The sequence below is a fragment of the Rhinopithecus bieti genome, unplaced genomic scaffold (assembly GCF_001698545.2).
Source record: "Rhinopithecus bieti isolate Rb0 unplaced genomic scaffold, ASM169854v2 scaffold_314, whole genome shotgun sequence".
Taxonomy (NCBI): Eukaryota; Metazoa; Chordata; class Mammalia; order Primates; family Cercopithecidae; genus Rhinopithecus; species Rhinopithecus bieti.
Window position 1 is genome coordinate 490,379 of NW_016803040.1, and position 17,318 is coordinate 507,696.

Consider the following 17,318-nt stretch of genomic DNA (forward strand, 5'->3'; position numbering starts at 1 on the left):
CCTTCTATCCCTGCCACTGTTTGACCTTACAAAGTATTCTCTCTGGGCCTCATTTGTCCCTGAGAAAAGAGAAGGAGCTGGAGTGATGATGTGGAGCATCCCTTTAAGCTGCACACTGCTGTGCCAGTCATCTTAATCCCATTCCTGCATTCCTTCAGTATGTAGTAGTTTCAGAAAGCAAGTACAGGCCTGTGATGATGCTAAGACCACCAAGAAATCATTCATTCCAGTATGGGGAGTGATGGGGAGTATGGGGAGAAACCTTCAACACCATCTGGTCTGAAACCTTTGTTGTACAGCTGAGGGAACCTAGGTTCAGAGAGGGTACTTGATTGCCTCAAAGCAGAGACAGGATAATAAGGAGGTCTCCTGGGCTCTCAACTGGTTGCAAAGTAAGAGTTTAAGTGTTTTCTGGATCTGGTTAAAGTGCATAATGATATCAGAGTAAAACGTCATACACAAGGTGCAAATTGATCTAGAACACATTCAAGCCTTCCCCTCCCCCTTTAAAAAAATCAACTTTACTATTAGAATTTTGGAAAGATTTGCTATCGGTGGTGCTTTACACAAAATAGCATAATCTGATAACATAAAACATTTTAGATTTGTTTTTAAATAGCCAAATAAAACAAAACATCAAGTCACAGATTACATATATTTACATTAATTCAAATGTCCAAAGCACAGTACAGTAGGGTCTGTTTAATAGATCACATAATTTAAGATTTACATATACACAAGCCACATGAACCAATATTAGTTTGCTAGAACAGGGATTTAAGAAGTCACTCAGACATTTTGGTATTGACACTTACATATTTATGGCAACAAATTATGATGACTTTAAATTTTCAATGAGATCTTTTGTACAAGGATACAGAATGGAAAGAATGTACAAAATGAAAAGACAGGCGAACAAATGTACTTTCCTTGCACTATTTCTATAACACCATATAGGATATGGCATTATCCAGTACATTTTATCAGTGTAGCCTATTCATTGTGGTCTGAAATGGTAATTTTGGCTGAATAATCCCCAAATCTAACTTTGCTTTAGGCTTTATAATTGATGCTTGATGCTTCTTTCTACATCTTTTAAAAATGAAATTGAACACTAGTGTTTTTCCTTAAAATAGCCCAACTTTGGTACTAGTAAATTAGCAAAGTCTATTTTTAAAGGACACTAATACATAAAGTTTATTTTTTCTTTCAATATCCTAAATAAAGGGACAACGGGAGTCACATCACATCTGGGCCTGCTCTGAAATTATCAATAGTGCTAAAGACTAAGATATTGTTATCTAGAACTTAAACTTTGGAAAACAACCCCATCTTTCTCTGGCACACTGAGGAACTAAAGTGCTTTACCTCATTTCCTACCAATCATTTTAAGAGACCATTTGGTTGTATTTCAAAGAACAAAACAACACAATTTCTGTCCTGTTGTTTATTTTGCAGACCACATACAAAGTTAAATATGAAGAGATTAAATTATGACATCATACAAATATAGGCACAAATTAAGTGGATGCCACAAAAGGGGTGTCAGAAAACACTGAATTGACTGAATCTGAGTCAGATTTCCCCCTCGTGGACTTTAGGATGCCCTCAGCTATCACTGCCTCGCTGGGAAAGAGCCTGACTTTCCCGTTCTGACCTGCTGCAGTATCCTTCAGGGGTTCCAAAAACACCACTCTTTTACCTGCACCTGCCTTCCGTTCATCAGCGGAGGCATCACTAGCAGGGCCAGGACTGAGAATCGATGAATGGGCATTGCTTTGGTGTAGCATATTTTTCTGTCTCTTGGTTTTACACTTGCAGGGACATGGAGTCAGATAGAGGTACAAAAGTACCAAAACGATACTGGCCACGCAAGCAGCAAGAGTGGTAAAAGCTGTGTTAAATGCTTCATGAGCATGGGATCTGCTTACAGTGAAATTGCTTACATTTATTGTGACGTCCACAGTTTCATTTAACAGGCGTTGCTTATTCATTGCGATACAAGAATACACTCCAGCATCCTCAAAACGAGGGCTTTCTATAACTAGACTTCCATTGTGAAACACGTGAAAGTTTTCCATCTCTTTATCTGGCTCTAGCAGTCTGTTATCTGGACCCACCCAGATGAAATCGGTATTTGCATTACCTGTCTTGCTGTCACAGTGGACAATCAGTCTTTCCCCGACCTGAGCCTCATGAATAAAGCCAAGCGCACGAAAGGAACCATTTATGATGCTGTCAGAGCAATTCATAAAGCTATCCTGGAGCAGAAGTACCTGACGCGAGTGTCTGGAGTCAGACCACAGGCGACAGGTGTAATCGTTCTTAAAATCCATCACTGAGCTAAAGTGCCGACGATACCAAAAGACCAGCAAGGAGTACAGGGAACAGTCACAGACAAATGGGTTTCCATGAAGGTAGATACCTCTCAGTTGTTTTCCTGGCACTAAATTTATATGGTGCATTGGCATGGAAGGAATTCGGTTATAAGAAACATCTAAAAACATCAGTTCTGCCAGCTTGAACCTTCCAACATACAAATCCATTGGAAACTGTGTGAGAAAATTTCCACTTAAGTAGAGTTTCTGCAACTGGGAGAGCCCTCCAAATGCTGAAGGATCGAGATAGGATATGTGATTGTTGTAAAGCAGAAGCACTTCCAGAACCTTCAACTCTTGGAATACAGCATTTTTCACTGTCTTCAGCTTATTGGACGATAAGTCAAGACACTTCAAATTTGGAGTTGTGGAAAAACTGCCCGTGGAAATGCTGGTGATGTTGTTATGACGAAGAATTAGGGTGTTCAGCTTTGCAAATGATACTGGAATCCACTCAGAATCCAGAAGCCCAATTCTGTTATAACTCAGGTCCAGTCTCTTAATCAGTCTGAAAAGGTTCCCAGGGACCTTGGACAGGTTTTTGTTGGTGCAGCTGACGATGTCAGTGGCACAGATGCAAGCGGTGGGGCACACTCCAGAGGCGCCAGGGCCCACAGTCATTGTGATCATCAGCAAACACAGCAGCTCCCTGCAGCCCGGTCTGACCGCTCCAAGCAGGGTGGGCAGAGTGTGTACACGTAACGACATTATGGTCGCCTCTGAGTCTCTTCCCGGTGTCTTTTTCACCGGCTCAGACTCCCACCAGTGAACCTGGCAAACAATTAATATTTCAGAGGGGGTAAAAAGCAGAAACTGACTACCACTAGTTAACCCATAAGAGCCATACCTTACTTTCTTTCCAATAACTTTTGAAATGGATTTTATTTCACAATAGGGAGCTCTGTGTTGCCTCTTCACTGTTAAATGTATTCTTTCCTCTTTCCTGGGTTAGTCGTGCTTATAAAAACTTAGTCACATTCTCTCCATACCACCGTTTCACCCACCATCAGAAACTCAATTTTTTCCTAAGGTGCATCCTGCGTTGTTGTTTTTTAACTCCCTCCAACAAACACAACTATACGCAAACGTAGCCTACAAACAATTAAACGGAAATACTTAGCAACCACCCATCCATAAAACAACTCACAGAGCTGGGGAGCCTCGCGGGCTCCGGGGAGGCTGCCTAAGCGGTGCCTTCCGAAGGTCTGCGCGTCCGTCTGTCCGTGTCCGTCACTCTTGCACCTTCCGACTTCCTTTCCCTCCGGCTCCCGGCGGGCGGCAGCCTCTCGCCGGCTCTCAACTTTGAGGAGTTTCAAGCAGCCGCAGCCGCAGCGGCAGCAGCAGCCCTGGACGCAGCAGCCAAGCTCTTCGCTGGCTCCCGGGGGCTCTCCCGGGCTCCTCTCATTGCAGGCTGAAGGTACCGCCTCGGCGCTCTGGCCGCCGTGTGCCCGTGCGCTGGGCGCCCCGCTCCCGGAGCCGGGGCCGCGGGAGGGGGCGCAGGCAGCTGGGCGGCAGCGGGCGGCCCCGCCTCTCCGCACTCGGGAGGCTGAAGGACCCGGGGTTCCTGTGCGCCCGGGGCCAGGAGAGGGGCTGGGGGGCCGGTCCCACCCCTGCGCGTCCTGCCTCCTGCGGGCAGCAGCTCGGAGCCTGCGGGAGGCACCCGGCTGGGCGCGTGGTGGGGGGCGCTCGGTGCGGAGGGGGCGGCGGCGCAGCCAATCCGAGAGGCGGCCGGCGCCCCCTCATACCGCCCCGCAGCCCCGCAGCCTGCACCCGCCTTCCTCCTCTAGCGCCCACCCGGACCTCTTGAACGGCCGCGCAGAGCGGGGAGGAGGCAGGGGTCTACACCAGAGGCCCAGACTCTCGTCCTAGGGTCAAGACGCCCCAACCCACTCGCCTACCAATTACGTCCCTTCGTCCAGCTCCAAGCCGGGCAGTAACTGGGTCCAGGAAGGCTAAAGGGGACACGCCCAACCACCGAGGGAGGGGTCTCACCTTTGGAGACCCATTTCGCGGCGGCTGCACAGGTCACGTCTCTCTACCCACCCAGGCCAGAGTCCCCGGACCTCTTAGAGCTTTGCTTTGGGGCGAGGGCCAAGGAGGCTTTCCCGGCGCCCGGTGCAGTTGACTGTCTGGGTTTACAAAATAAACCCAGAAGCAGCCTGACGTCTCCGCTCGCATATCGGGAGGAGGTCGCGGGAAGGGAAGTCGGGAACGTTTCCTCTCCACAGGGATCTCTGCTGGGAGGAAGTAACCGGAGAAATCGCCACGGGGACACCCCTCACCTCCCTGGGAAAGTTCTATCCCTTTCCTAACTCAGGAGGCAGCAACAGGGATGGTGTCCAATTCAAGAAGGAGGCGGGCAGGAAATAAGGCTTGCAGCCGACCTTCCGGCTGGAATGCAAAGATAAGGGTATTAACCCAAATAATAATCCCAGAGCAGACCTTTTTTTCTTTTTCTTTTTTCTCTCTTCTCCTTTCCCTCTTCTCTCTCTCTCTCTTTTCCTCTGTCTTTGTCTCCACCACCTCCGCGTCTTTTGCAAGCGTGCTCGTGGCGCGTGCGGGACAGAGACGTAAGGGGCGTGTGCGCGGAGGCTCTTCATCACTTCCAGAGATGCCGCCGCGGACCAGGGCGCTTTGGTTTGGCAAGCACAGAAGGTGCAAGCCGAACAAGGCCATTCAAAAATGAGGTGGAGGCTATGAGGCTGATGAGCTCTACGATTAAAAATCCATTTTTGTTTAATTCCAAGATAAGTTTTAACGATGGGATTTGAGTGAGCCAAATGGCCCTCTTGGCCATTATATCCGGATTAAAAGAAATAAATTACTGCCCTCACAAAATATGCCAACAACAGTGGAATGAAAAGCAACCAAATTGAGAGAACAGTTGGGGCAGGATAGATAACTTGTAATATTACTTAAAAAATAAAAATGATGAGTACAACCAACTCTTCCTCCCCTCCCCTGCTCACCTTTTCACTTGAGCAGTCTTGAATTTAGTGAACGTTGTTTCCTACATGGTCCATGAGTCATTGTTGTGGTCAGGCAAATCTGTTAGACCAACGCCTAATTTAAATAGAATTGTTTGCGGATTAAAGCTGGGCTAGCACTAATAAATCTAGACATTTTCAGATGAAAACAACTTGATGCAGATTAATTTATTTCATGAAAAGTTGAATTTTATCATAAGAACACAGCCTACAGTGCTTCATGCAAGCCTTTCTCACTGTGCACTTCCAGGGGAAAGGCAGAAGTTGAGATTTTCTGGTATTAGTCCACACTTCCTGGGGTTCTCAAAAAAACTTGGTCTCCAGGCCTTCAATTTTAGAGAGTTTGGATAGTTAATACAGAGGAATAGAATTAAAATTGCTCGGAGGAATATTTTTTAAACGACTAATAAATGACCAGGTTTTTGCAGGATTTTACAAATTAATTAACATAGTATTTTAAGGAAACCATGAAGGCAGAAGAAAGACCTGTATTTAATGCAAAAATATTCTAAAAAGAATAAGTGATTCAAAAAAATTGAAACAGGAAGGTTATGTTATAATACAGGCATATTGTAGAAACATTATGCAGAGAATACACAGCAAAAGTAAACTAAATGCGCTCAAAATCCATAGACAAGGCTATTTATCCATTTGAAGACCTGATTTGGGGGGGTTTCACATGTTTGTGAGGGGGAAGAAGGTTGTAAAAAGATTGAGTTTACCAACTGGGAGGAAAGAAAGATAATAGTTGATCTTAAGGTATAAGATATGACCTTATTTTGTGGAGGATAACATTTTTATCTTTCTAGCATCCCTTCTCCTTCTTCTAACAGATTCCCTCTTTCCACTAGAAGGTAAATTCCAAGAGGATAGCAGTTTTATCTGTTTTGGGTATTGCTGTATTCTCAGCTCCTAGAACCCTGCTTAACACATTCAATAAATTTTTGATAAATGAACTGATGAACAGGGAACCTATTCAAAGTGGTTAAGATAACGGTTTACACCACCTGAATCTGCTGGTTACTGTCCTGCCTTTTATTCTTTGAAAGCTTGTCTTAAAAATGAAGGGGAAGAAAGAGAAAGAGGAAGCCTGTAAATGTTATCTGAGTCCTGGATCTGGTAGTACCTGAAGGCCACTGCATACTTTTACTTCCTTTTTAATTATATTTTCCACCCCACCCCCCTTTTTAGCTTAAATTATTTTGCCTTGTGAGTATGTCGCTTGTGACGGACAGAGTACTAACACATGTAGTGATGGTGATAATAAATATGTACTGAGCCATTATTATATGCCAGACACTGAGCTATGCGTTTTACATGCATTGTTTCATTTATTGCTCACCACAGCCCTGTGACATTATATAATGCTGTAACCCAGATGGTAAACAACTGTGTTCCAAATTATTTGAAAATGAAATGGGATGCAATTATCTCAAGGTTCTATTTGAAGGATTTAGATTGAACAGAAGAGAGACGTTTCTGCCAGGGTGGTTCCAACCTGGAATGGGTTGCCAAGACAGATGGTTGAGTTGCCTTCTTAGGAGTTTAAAATAGGATGCGATAGATATTCCTCTGGCCTCTTCCACATGACATAATACATTGGTAGTTTTGACCATTCAGTAATGACTCCAAGGAATAGTAGAATGTGGCTTGACACTTGACATAATTCTGAATCTAGTGTACTGAGAAGGGTGTGTGGTCATGTGAGTGTCTAACTGGGTTTGGAAATATCTTCTGCCTGAGGCAGTAATTTGAGGTGATGAAATCACAGGAGTTCTAGCCCTGTGATTTCCACAATTTCTCAGGTTATAATCAAAGATTTAAGGAATTAGAGGTATGAGACAAGAAATTAATAGCACATGTTTGATGATTCTAAAGTCATTTTTACTAATAATTAACACTTCAATAGCACTCTATGTCCTAAGAAGGGCTTTCACATTCTTTATCTCCTTTGATTCTACCCTGCGTCCTGTAATCAGGTGGAATTGACGCACTGGCAGATATCTTGTTGCCTCTTTTTTTGGCGTGAGGCACGCTGAGTGTTCTTTGGAGATGGAGCTCACTGGGATCACTGATTGCTGCATACAGGAGCTTCCTGTGGCGTCTCCTCACTGTGGCGGGCAGCACTCTTAATAGGATTTTTACAGTGTGACTTAGCTTGAACCCACAAGAAAAACATACCTTTGCCCAGCAACTATGAAGCGCACTCAGCTCCTACAGCATCCTGTTCTTCTCTTGGCCTCCTCCAGTTGGTTTTTGTAAATTGCCTAAGATTTTTTATAGAACCAGATCTCTCACCCAATCCTGTGTCTTTCGTTATATGGAGATATATTTTCAGGGAAAACTCAGACTCCAGCTCCTGTGCTTTCTGAACTCCAGGAGGCATGTGTCAGCTTGTGGCATGTTTCTCTGGACGCTCCCTCTACTTGGCTGGAAATGGGGGTATAGAATGGGAGTATTCTGCAGGAGGTACTGTGTGTCCTCCCCAGGAAGAGCTCACAATGGGGCTACTCTTTAAGCAATCTCCACTCACCCATCTGGTTGTTCTGTCTCTTATCTTCATTGACATAGGCTGGACAGTTTTTTGTTTTTTAATTCACTTGAGATAAAATCCACATGACATAAAATTCACCATTTTAAAGTGTGCAGTTCAGTGATTGTTTAATCACAATACTGTGCAACCATCACCACTATCTAATTATAGAATACAGATGCTCCTCAATTTACAACGGGATTACATTCCCAAAAAAAAAAAAAAAAAAAACTCAATAAATAAGTTAAAAATGCATTTATTACACCTAATCTACTGAACATCGTAGTTTAGCCTACCCTACCTTAAATGTGCGCAAAACACTTACATTAGCCTACAGTTGAGCAAAATCGTCTAATACAAAGTCTATTTTATATTAAAAAATGTTGAATTGCTCATGGAATTTATTGAATAGTGTACTGGATGTGAAAAACAGAGTGATTGCATGGGTACTTGAAGTATGGTTTCTACTGAATGTATATCACTTTCACACCATTGTAAAGTTGAAACATCCTAAGGCAAACTGAATCATCATAAGTCAGGGACTGTGTATTTTCATCACCCCAAAAAGAAACCCTATGCCTATTAAGCAGTTACTCCTATTTTCCTTTCTCTCAGCCCCTGGCAACCACTAATGTACATTCTGTTTCTATGGATTTGCCTATTCTGGACATTTTATATAAATGGAATCACTCAATATGTGTTTTTTTGTGTCTGGCTTCTTTCACTTGGCATGTTTTCTAGGTTTGGACGGGGATTTTGAGCTAAGGATTGCAGAATCTGTTAGGATCACGCTGTTGAAAGACCTGCATAGGTTAGCCGCACTTGAACTTGGAATGTGGTTGTGGGGACCAAAGTTCCATTTATCTGGAGTCTTGAATTATAAAAGTATTAAACCTCTGTGTGGTTGTAGAAACCTACCAAAATTACAAGGGGAGAAGATTTAAGAGGCCATCTAAAATTTAGCTTTAGCAAAAAACATTTAGATTGGGCTCGGTGGCTCATGCCTGTAATCCCAGCACTTTGGGAGGCCGAGGGTAGTGAATCACTTGAGGTCAGGAGTTGGAGACCAGCCTGGCCAACATCTCTACTGGAGAATCCCCGTCTCTACTAAAGTTACAAAAATTAGCCAGTCGTGGCAGCACATGCCTGTAATCCCAGTTACACAGAAGGCTGAGGCACGAGAATCGCTTGAACCTGGGAGGCGGAGGTTGCAGTGAGCCGAGATCACACCATTGCACTCCAGCCTGGGTGACAGAGCAAGACTCTGTCTCAAAACACAAAACAAAAAACCCATTTAACCTCTCCAGGAACCTTAAGAGTTAGTTGAGGATATAACAATTGCCTATTTCTAAAGTTCTTTTCAGCTTCAAAAAATTAACTTGATTTTCTGATAACAATGTGTCCTCTGTTGCTCAAGTCCCGGGAACCCTGGGTTTTGTTTCTTCACTCGCCAGTTAGCACTGCCCTGGGCAGACACAGACTCCTCTTCTCTCTCTAGTGAATGACGGTCAGTCCCATTGCTACTTCAGGAAAGTAACTTAAGGCAAGTTCTTTATAGTTGAGAGATCACTTTAATCTATTAAGTATTCTATTGTGATGGGTATCACATGTTCATTGCAGTATTTTCTTAACGTGCAACAGGGATGTGAGTAAATGAATTTGTGTACATACATCTGGTATATACATTCTTATTGAAATAATGTGGCAAGGGACTATCTGGTGACAAAGCAAAAAAATTACAAAATGGTATGGTTCCAGTTTTTGTAAAAGAAAAAAATATATGTATATTAATTATATGGTATGCATAGATAATCATCTGAAAAATTATGTACCTGTGCCATAGCAGTGTTTCTTTTAACATATTTCTTCTCTTTCCTTATCTGTACATTCTATTATTCTAGAGTCCGTTGTGAGAAGAAAAGGTACAATGAAAACTTAACAGTTTTTAAAGTCATGTGCATCAGTGTTTCTGCTTAATTTGGTTCCTACTTCGGAATCAACTACTGTACTTTCAGAGAGAAAAACCCTCTTCTGGCTTCTCAGGCAGGAAGTGACTCAGACCTCCCCTGTTTTGAGGCATGATAGTTGCTGTCCTGCTTTAGCTCTGCATTGTTTATTTGGCGGATATTTACTGAGCACCCACTGTGTGTGCCAGGCGCTATTCTTTAGACTGAGAATTACAGCCATGCATAAATGCTGCAATAGCCATACAAGTCTGACTAAAATTAGGCACATAATAGACATTTAAATATTTCTTATTACCCAGTTGTCCACATTCCCATGTTTAGGGTTCAACAACCTTGGGTGTGATCAACTTCCAATAGCTATGAGTCCTCCCTAATGGCACATTCTTAGTCCAGCCTTGGTGAAGGTGGCATGGCCCCCTGCCCACATTGCTTTTGGTTTTTCAATGAGAAACAAAAGAAAATAACAATTAAAAAATTTTTTTCTAATTCTTAAAGTTCTGTACTATGTGCTTACAGAAAAAAAAAAAAGGAAGTTATAGGAAGAAGAATCAGAGAATGCTGTTTACAATCTCACTGGTAAGTTACAATTTCTGCTCAAATAATAAACCCATTGAAGTGAGGAAGATGAGAAGTTTGCAAAAGGATGGTCTTTTTTCTTTGTCATAATTATATAATGAGAGAAACAAGCAGACCTCTTTTTAAATACTTTAACATTCTCAGCTTTAGGAATAAAATAAGCAGATGAAAATTTGCTTTAAAAAACTCAGTGTGTCGAAACTGTGCATCTAGTATTACAGTTATCTCTTGAGATTTTCGTCATAAATGGCAGGTGCTCTAGTTTTTATTTTGCTCATTGTTAGCCTGAAGAGATCATCTGATTGAATTCTTAAATGTTATTATATCCTTCAAAACTGGGGTTAATTTTGCCTCTCTGATAAATACGGATAATATTTAACAAACCTAGTTTAGAGAACTATCTGAAGTATTCAGAGTCCTATTTTATGCCCTTTAAAAAGTTTGATTTCTTGTAGCAGTAATTAATTTATCATAGCTTTATAAAGGGAATCTAATTATTCAAAGTAATATCTAATTTGAAGTAGCCATTATTCACCAACCAACGTTAACACTAAACAAAATAAAATTGAGAAAAGAATCAACTCTCTCCATTATACAGTCAGCACTATTGCAAATACTTATTCAATCATTTTCAGCAAACACAAGGCCCTCTGTGGTGGCTGCTCCATGGGTAATTTGCTCTGGAACTCTGATCTTTCAGTTTGTGACAGTGAAAAGAAACATCACATTAATATAGGAGAAGACAGAAGGACCTCACGAAAGACCCAAGAAAGTGGTCTTGATAATGAGACCTACCACTTATTATATTCTCACCATATACCAGGCTTCTCATTTAATTCTTATAAAGGGCTTTAGAGATGGGCATTAGCATCCCCATTTTCTAATGAGGGCCATGGGGCTTAGTTGGTTTATATAACCTGCCCAAGATTAGTGGGAGAAGCAGATTTCTCACAGAAGTCTGCCTTGCTCTGGATTGATGCTTAACAATTAGTTATAATGCTTCCCATTTAGGGAGTAGCAAGGTCAGCCATAATTTAAATTCCATTCAGCAAATATTGTTAGTCCTGGCCACACTCCCAGAGCCATGATATGGTTACTCTCCTCTAGGAATTTGTAGTATTATTAGAAATAATTATAGGATATAAGGTAGTATAGAATTCAATTCCAAATTGGATAAAACCATGAGCCAAAGTATTTGCAACAGAAAATATATACTTTGGGCATTCAAAAATTCCAAATATTCCAATTCAAAATTTTAGATCTTACTCACTTTGTTGGAAAAGTATCTGATTCAACAAAGTAAATTGTATGCAAATAAAAATATAATCTGGGGAAACCCGTTAAATGGTCAGAGATGAAAATTATCTCTTAGAATTAAGCAGTACTAACATGAATCCCTATCGGTCATCTTTTCTGTGGCACTCACAATAAACAATTATAAGCAAGGAAAGTAGTGTCTCTCTCCTGCACATACCAAGGAACTGAAACACCTTCTAATTAAATGCCAAATAGAGTATTTAATAAAAAATCAGATTCCTGGATTTTGTTCCAGAACATTCATTTATTATTAACTGTCTTACCCTAGGTAAATGACTCAACCTTTTGGATTCTCAGCTTCCCCATTTGTAAGATGGAAACACAGTACTAATATGTGCACTGTTTAATTTCACAAAGTTGACTGAGATGAAACATGTAAAAAGTGCTTTGGTGAACTATAAAGCTGTAAAAAGTACTGCCTTATTGCCCTTATGCCTTGGATGTGGTCTGACACAGCACAGATGTTTAACAAATGTTTGTTGAACCTAATGGCTAGGTTTATGTGCAAAATAAACAGAGCTGGAGAGGTGTCTCAACACAATGTTTGTACTAATTATGTGGCTCCCCCGAGCCTGGCTGTACCAGAGTCCAGCAGGTCCTCATTTCACTCAGCTCTGCCTTACTCTCCATGGTGCTCTCTCTCAGCTGCTGCAGACTGGAATGAGTTCACGGATCTGCATGCCTAGGATTCTCAAAACCCCTGGGGACTTGAAGGTGGCATGTTGTGGGGAGCAACCTCAGTGACCTTTAGTAGAGAGTAAGGGTCAACAATCTCAAAACACACTGGAGAGTACCCAAAGGGGTTTTGAACTACAGGGAAAGCAAAATAAATAAATAATAATAATAATCACTTCCTCCAGAGAGCAGTTTTGACATGCAGCTACTTGTCTCTTGCATTGTGATAAAAATACATAGTAGGAAATCAATGTAGGTTTCCTTGGCAGCTGTTGTATAGAAGAGGTCAGGTGCAAATCTGAACAAGTTGCTGAAGGATGAATCTGCTCACAGACATTTCCTGCTTCATGGAAACAGCCAGATGATAGAAAACATGCTTAACATGACGAATGTCCATGTATATCTCAAAGTAAAATTTTCCATTCACTCAATATTTATTAAAACTCCTGGATGTCTAAATTCCTCTTGTCTCAATTTCCTTTCCTGGGAAGGCTCTAAGAACCTTGGCTCCTTGGCTCCATTTTTAGAAACAGAATATGCATTGCCCCAGTGAACATTAATGTGTTTGTTTGTAGGGGGTATCTGGGTGAAAGATAGGCAATAGGATCTTCAGACAGGGCCACCTTTATAACATTGACTTAGCCCAGCTTGACAGGTCCAGAAACTTGGTATTTTTGGTGTCCCGGGGCTAATTTTATAAATGGAGAGGGACTTAAAATATAAACCAAAAGGCCAGGCACGGTGGCTCATGCCTGTAATCCCAGCGCTTTGGGAGGCCAAGGCGAGCAGATCATGAGGTCAAGAGATGGAGACCATCCTGGCTAACAAGGTGAAACCCATCTCTACTAAAAATTTGAAAACAAAAAATTAGCAGGGCATCGTGGCAGGTGCCTATAGTCCCAGCTACTTGGGAGGCTGAGCCAGAAGAATGGTGTGAACCCGGGTGGCAAGGCTTGCAGTGAGCCGAGATTACACCACTGAACTCCAGCCTGGGCAACAGAGTGAGACTCCGTCTCAAAAAAAAAAAAAATGTATATATATATATATATATATACACATACATACATACACACATACACCAAAAACCATACCTACAAATCTGGCATTTATTCTCTGGCTGCAAGAAAGCTTTGGGAAGCCAAGTATGTTTGGTGAATGTGAAATAATAAAGAAGAGTAATTCATTTGATGACTTGAATGTTTAGTGGTATCAAGCTACTGTGCATGACAAATCCATTGTCACAAAAGAGATATGTTTGCCAATAAGACTGAATATTTGGATGGGCTGGATAAGACACTGTCATCCCCAGGCAGAAGGCATGAAGCAGTTAATCAGTGAAGTCTCTGTCTTTTTTTTGAGACAGAGTCTTGCTCTGTTGCCCAGGCTGGAGTGCAGTGGCGTGATCTTGGTTCACTGCAACCTCTGCCTCCCGGGTTTAAGTAGTTCTCCCGCCTCAGCCTCCTGAGTAGCTGGGATTACAGGCACACACACCATGCCCAGCTGATTTTTGTATTTTTAGTAGAGACAAGGTTTCACCATGTTGGCCAGGCTGGTCTCAAACCCTTGATCTCAAGTGATCCACCCACCTCTGCTTCCCAAAGTGCTGGGATTACAGGCGTGAGCCACAGTGCTGGGCCTGAAGTCTTAATAAACAGGAAATACAATGGCCCCATGATTCTGCCCAAATCAGAAAATTGCCCATTCTATTAAAGATAATCTCTCTCTATTCCTTTATCAGCCCAATAACAGAGAATACAAAGACAACACATCATAAATATAGTAGAATGGTGATCACACACAAGAGAGGCAAATGGACAAAGAACAGAGTACTCCTATCAGAAAGACATTATCAGACAGCTGAGGAGCCACGTGGAGAAAAAAGCCAGTGCCCAGAAGAATGTCATGAGATGCAGGCATTTTGCAGAGCCTTAATAAAATCAATATAAATATGTATATTGAAAGTGAACTGAACAATTACATAAGCAGAAATTAAGTTCTGTCCAATCCTTCTGATTGAAAAAAAAAAAAATTCCAGCAAAGACAATCATGAGGCAAGAATCATGTACCATGCATAGAAGTGGAGCAGCAGAGCAAAGGCAACCACACCCTTGTAACCATCACCCAAATCAAGAAACAGGACATTACTAGCTCTCCAAAAATGTCCCTCTGTTCCCTTCTAGTCACTCATTTCCCAGTGGTAACCATTCTACTGACATCTAACAACATAGATTAGCTCACCTATTTTTATACTTTGTATAAATGGAGTATATACTCTTTTGTGTCTGGTTTCTACTGCTCATCTTTATGTTGGAGAGATTCATCCATACTTTCGTATGTAGTTGTAAATCATTCTCACTGCCATTGATACAGCCCAAATTCTGTGGCTATGTTACAATTGGTTTAACTATTTTGTTGTTCATGGGCCATTTTGTTGGAACAACATTGGAATATTTGGAACATTGTTCCAACCGTCCAACAAATGGTTGTTCCAATTTTTGTCTACTAACAAGTACTTTTGCCGTGAACATTCTAATACATGTCTTTTGGTGAACATATGCATACATTTCTAATGGGTGTATGCCTTGAAATCTGTTTGCTGGGTTACAGGTTATGCACATGTTCAACTTTAGTAGTAACTCCCACTTCTCCAAAGTGGTCGTATCAGTGTATTATCCCACAAGTGGTATATGATAATTCTTATTCCTTCACATCCTTGCCAACACTTATTATTTTCCATCTTTTTCATCTGAGCCATTTTGGTGGATAGCAAGTGCTATTTTATTATGGTTTTAATTTGCATTTCCCTGAGAATTAATAAACAATTTTCTGTATGTTTAGTTACACATCCTCTTTTATGAGACTTTTGCCCATTATGCTGTTGAGTTGTTCAGCTTTTTCTTATCGACTTGTAAGTGTTCTTTATACATTCTAGATTTGTGTTTTTTAATCATATATGTGTGTGTTTGCATTGGATATAAATTAACATATATTAATATTTTTCTCTCACCTTGTGGGTTGCCATTTCACTCAATTTGGGGGAACAGAAGTTTTAGTTTTAATGTAGCCAAGTTATCACTTTTTTCCCTTTTACGATTAATGCTTTTTCATTTGCTTATTTTCTATTTAACAAAGCATTGCTGACTCCAAGGTCATGAAGATGTTCTACTCCAGAAGTTTTGTTTCATCTTTCAATTTATTTCTGCAGCCCATTTGGTATTGACTCTTGTGTGTAATGTGAAATAAACATTAGAATACCTTTTTTTCCACTTGAATGTTGAATTGACACAGCACAATTTATCTAAAAGATTATCCTTTTCCCTACTGCATTGCAGGATCACCTTTATCATAAACCATGCCATCATATATGTGCAGATCTACTTCTGGATTCCCTGTTGTGTTTCATTGGACAGTTATCTGTTCTTGCACCAGTACCACACAGTTTTGATTGTCATAACTTTATAATAATAGTTTCTGATATATCATAGTGTAAGTCCTCTATATTTATTCTTCAAGAATGCCTTGGTGATTTCCAGATTTTACATTTTATATGAATTTTAGGAAAACTTGTCAATTTCTGGAAAAAGAAGAACCTATAGCTTAGACTTTGACCAAAATTGCATGGATGAATACTAATTTGGAGAGAACTAACATCTTTACAATATTGAGTCTTCCAATTATAATGATGCATATGCTTCCATTTGTTCATCTCTCCTTTAATTTTCTCAATAATAGTTTTAGTTTTCAGTTGGAGATCTTGCACATCTGTAATTAGATTTATTTCTAAGTGTTTGAGTTTTTTGATGCTATTGTAAATATGTTTTATTTTCTATTTGTTTATTGCCAGTACAGACAAATACAACTAGATTTATATGTTGACTGTATATCCAGTTCCCTTCCTATATTCTCTTATTAATTCTAAGAATTTGTCCTTATATTCTCTAGAAATTTTGAATGTGCATGATCTTATTGTCTGGAAATGACAATTTTATTTCTTGCTCACCAGTCTCCATGACATCTATTTCTTTCTCTGGCCTTTTGCATTGGCTAGACGTCCTTCTACAATGTTGGATTGAAATGATGACAGTGGTCATTCTTGACCCAGTTCCAATTTTAAGGGGAAGTTTTCAATATGCTACCATTAAGAATGATGTTTGCTGTGGGTATTTTGTAGATATTCTTTATGAGATTAAGGAAGTTCTGCTCTTAATTGATTACATGTTTTCATCACAAAAGGATATTGAATTTATCAAATGCTTTTCTGCATTTGTGATGATCATATGATTTTACTCCTTTTCTGTGAATTATGTTTATGATTTTTGAATGGTAAGCCACACTTGCACACTTGGACTAAACTTGCACTCTACCTAATATTTTGTTAAGAATTTTTAAGTAATGTTTATGAGAAAGATGGGCTTGCAATTTTCTTTCTCGCAATGCTTGTCAGGGTTTAAAAATCAAGCTTATGCTATTATAATTTTTTTTAAGTCTGGAAAGCTCACCTTCTGTTTCTGTGTTCTGGAAGAATTATACAAGACAGCTGTTAATTTTTCCTTAAGTGTTTGGAAGAATTCACTGATAAACTATCTAGGCCCGGGCTTTTCTTTTTTAAAATAATGGGCTTAATTTAAAAAAAATACATCCTAAATTATTGATATTTTCATCTCTTCTCCTGTCAGTCTTGGTAAATTGTGTTTTCAAAGAGTTTGTCTATTTCATCCAAATTGTCAAATTTATCAGCATAAAGTTATTTTAAGTTTCCTTTTATTGTCCTTTTGATGCTTGTATGATCTATAGTGATATCTCCTTTTTCATTGCTGTTGTTGCAAATTTGTTTTCTGTATTTTTTGTTATCAGTCTTCTTTAGATTTTGATGTTTTTAAACAAC

At 40.4% G+C, this 17,318-nt stretch overlaps 1 protein-coding gene across 1 annotated transcript; it reads right to left on the reverse strand.

Annotated features, from left to right (window-relative positions):
- Window positions 1–544: 544 nt before the first annotated feature.
- On the reverse strand, window positions 545–4,264 carry AMIGO2 (adhesion molecule with Ig like domain 2). The gene is made up of 2 exons (XM_017885314.1): window positions 3,526–4,264; window positions 545–3,149 (listed from the first exon to the last, which is right to left on the reverse strand). Exon 2 carries the CDS (start codon window positions 3,084–3,086, stop codon window positions 1,521–1,523), a length of 1,566 nt encoding a protein of 521 aa, XP_017740803.1. The 5' UTR covers window positions 3,087–3,149; window positions 3,526–4,264; the 3' UTR covers window positions 545–1,520.
- Between the last annotated feature and the right edge of the window lie 13,054 nt (window positions 4,265–17,318).

What these genes read in the sequence shown, in the direction of transcription:
- AMIGO2 (XM_017885314.1), bottom strand. Translation starts at nt 3,086, where the DNA reads ATGTCGTTACGTGTACACACTCTGCCCACCCTGCTTGGAGCGGTCAGA.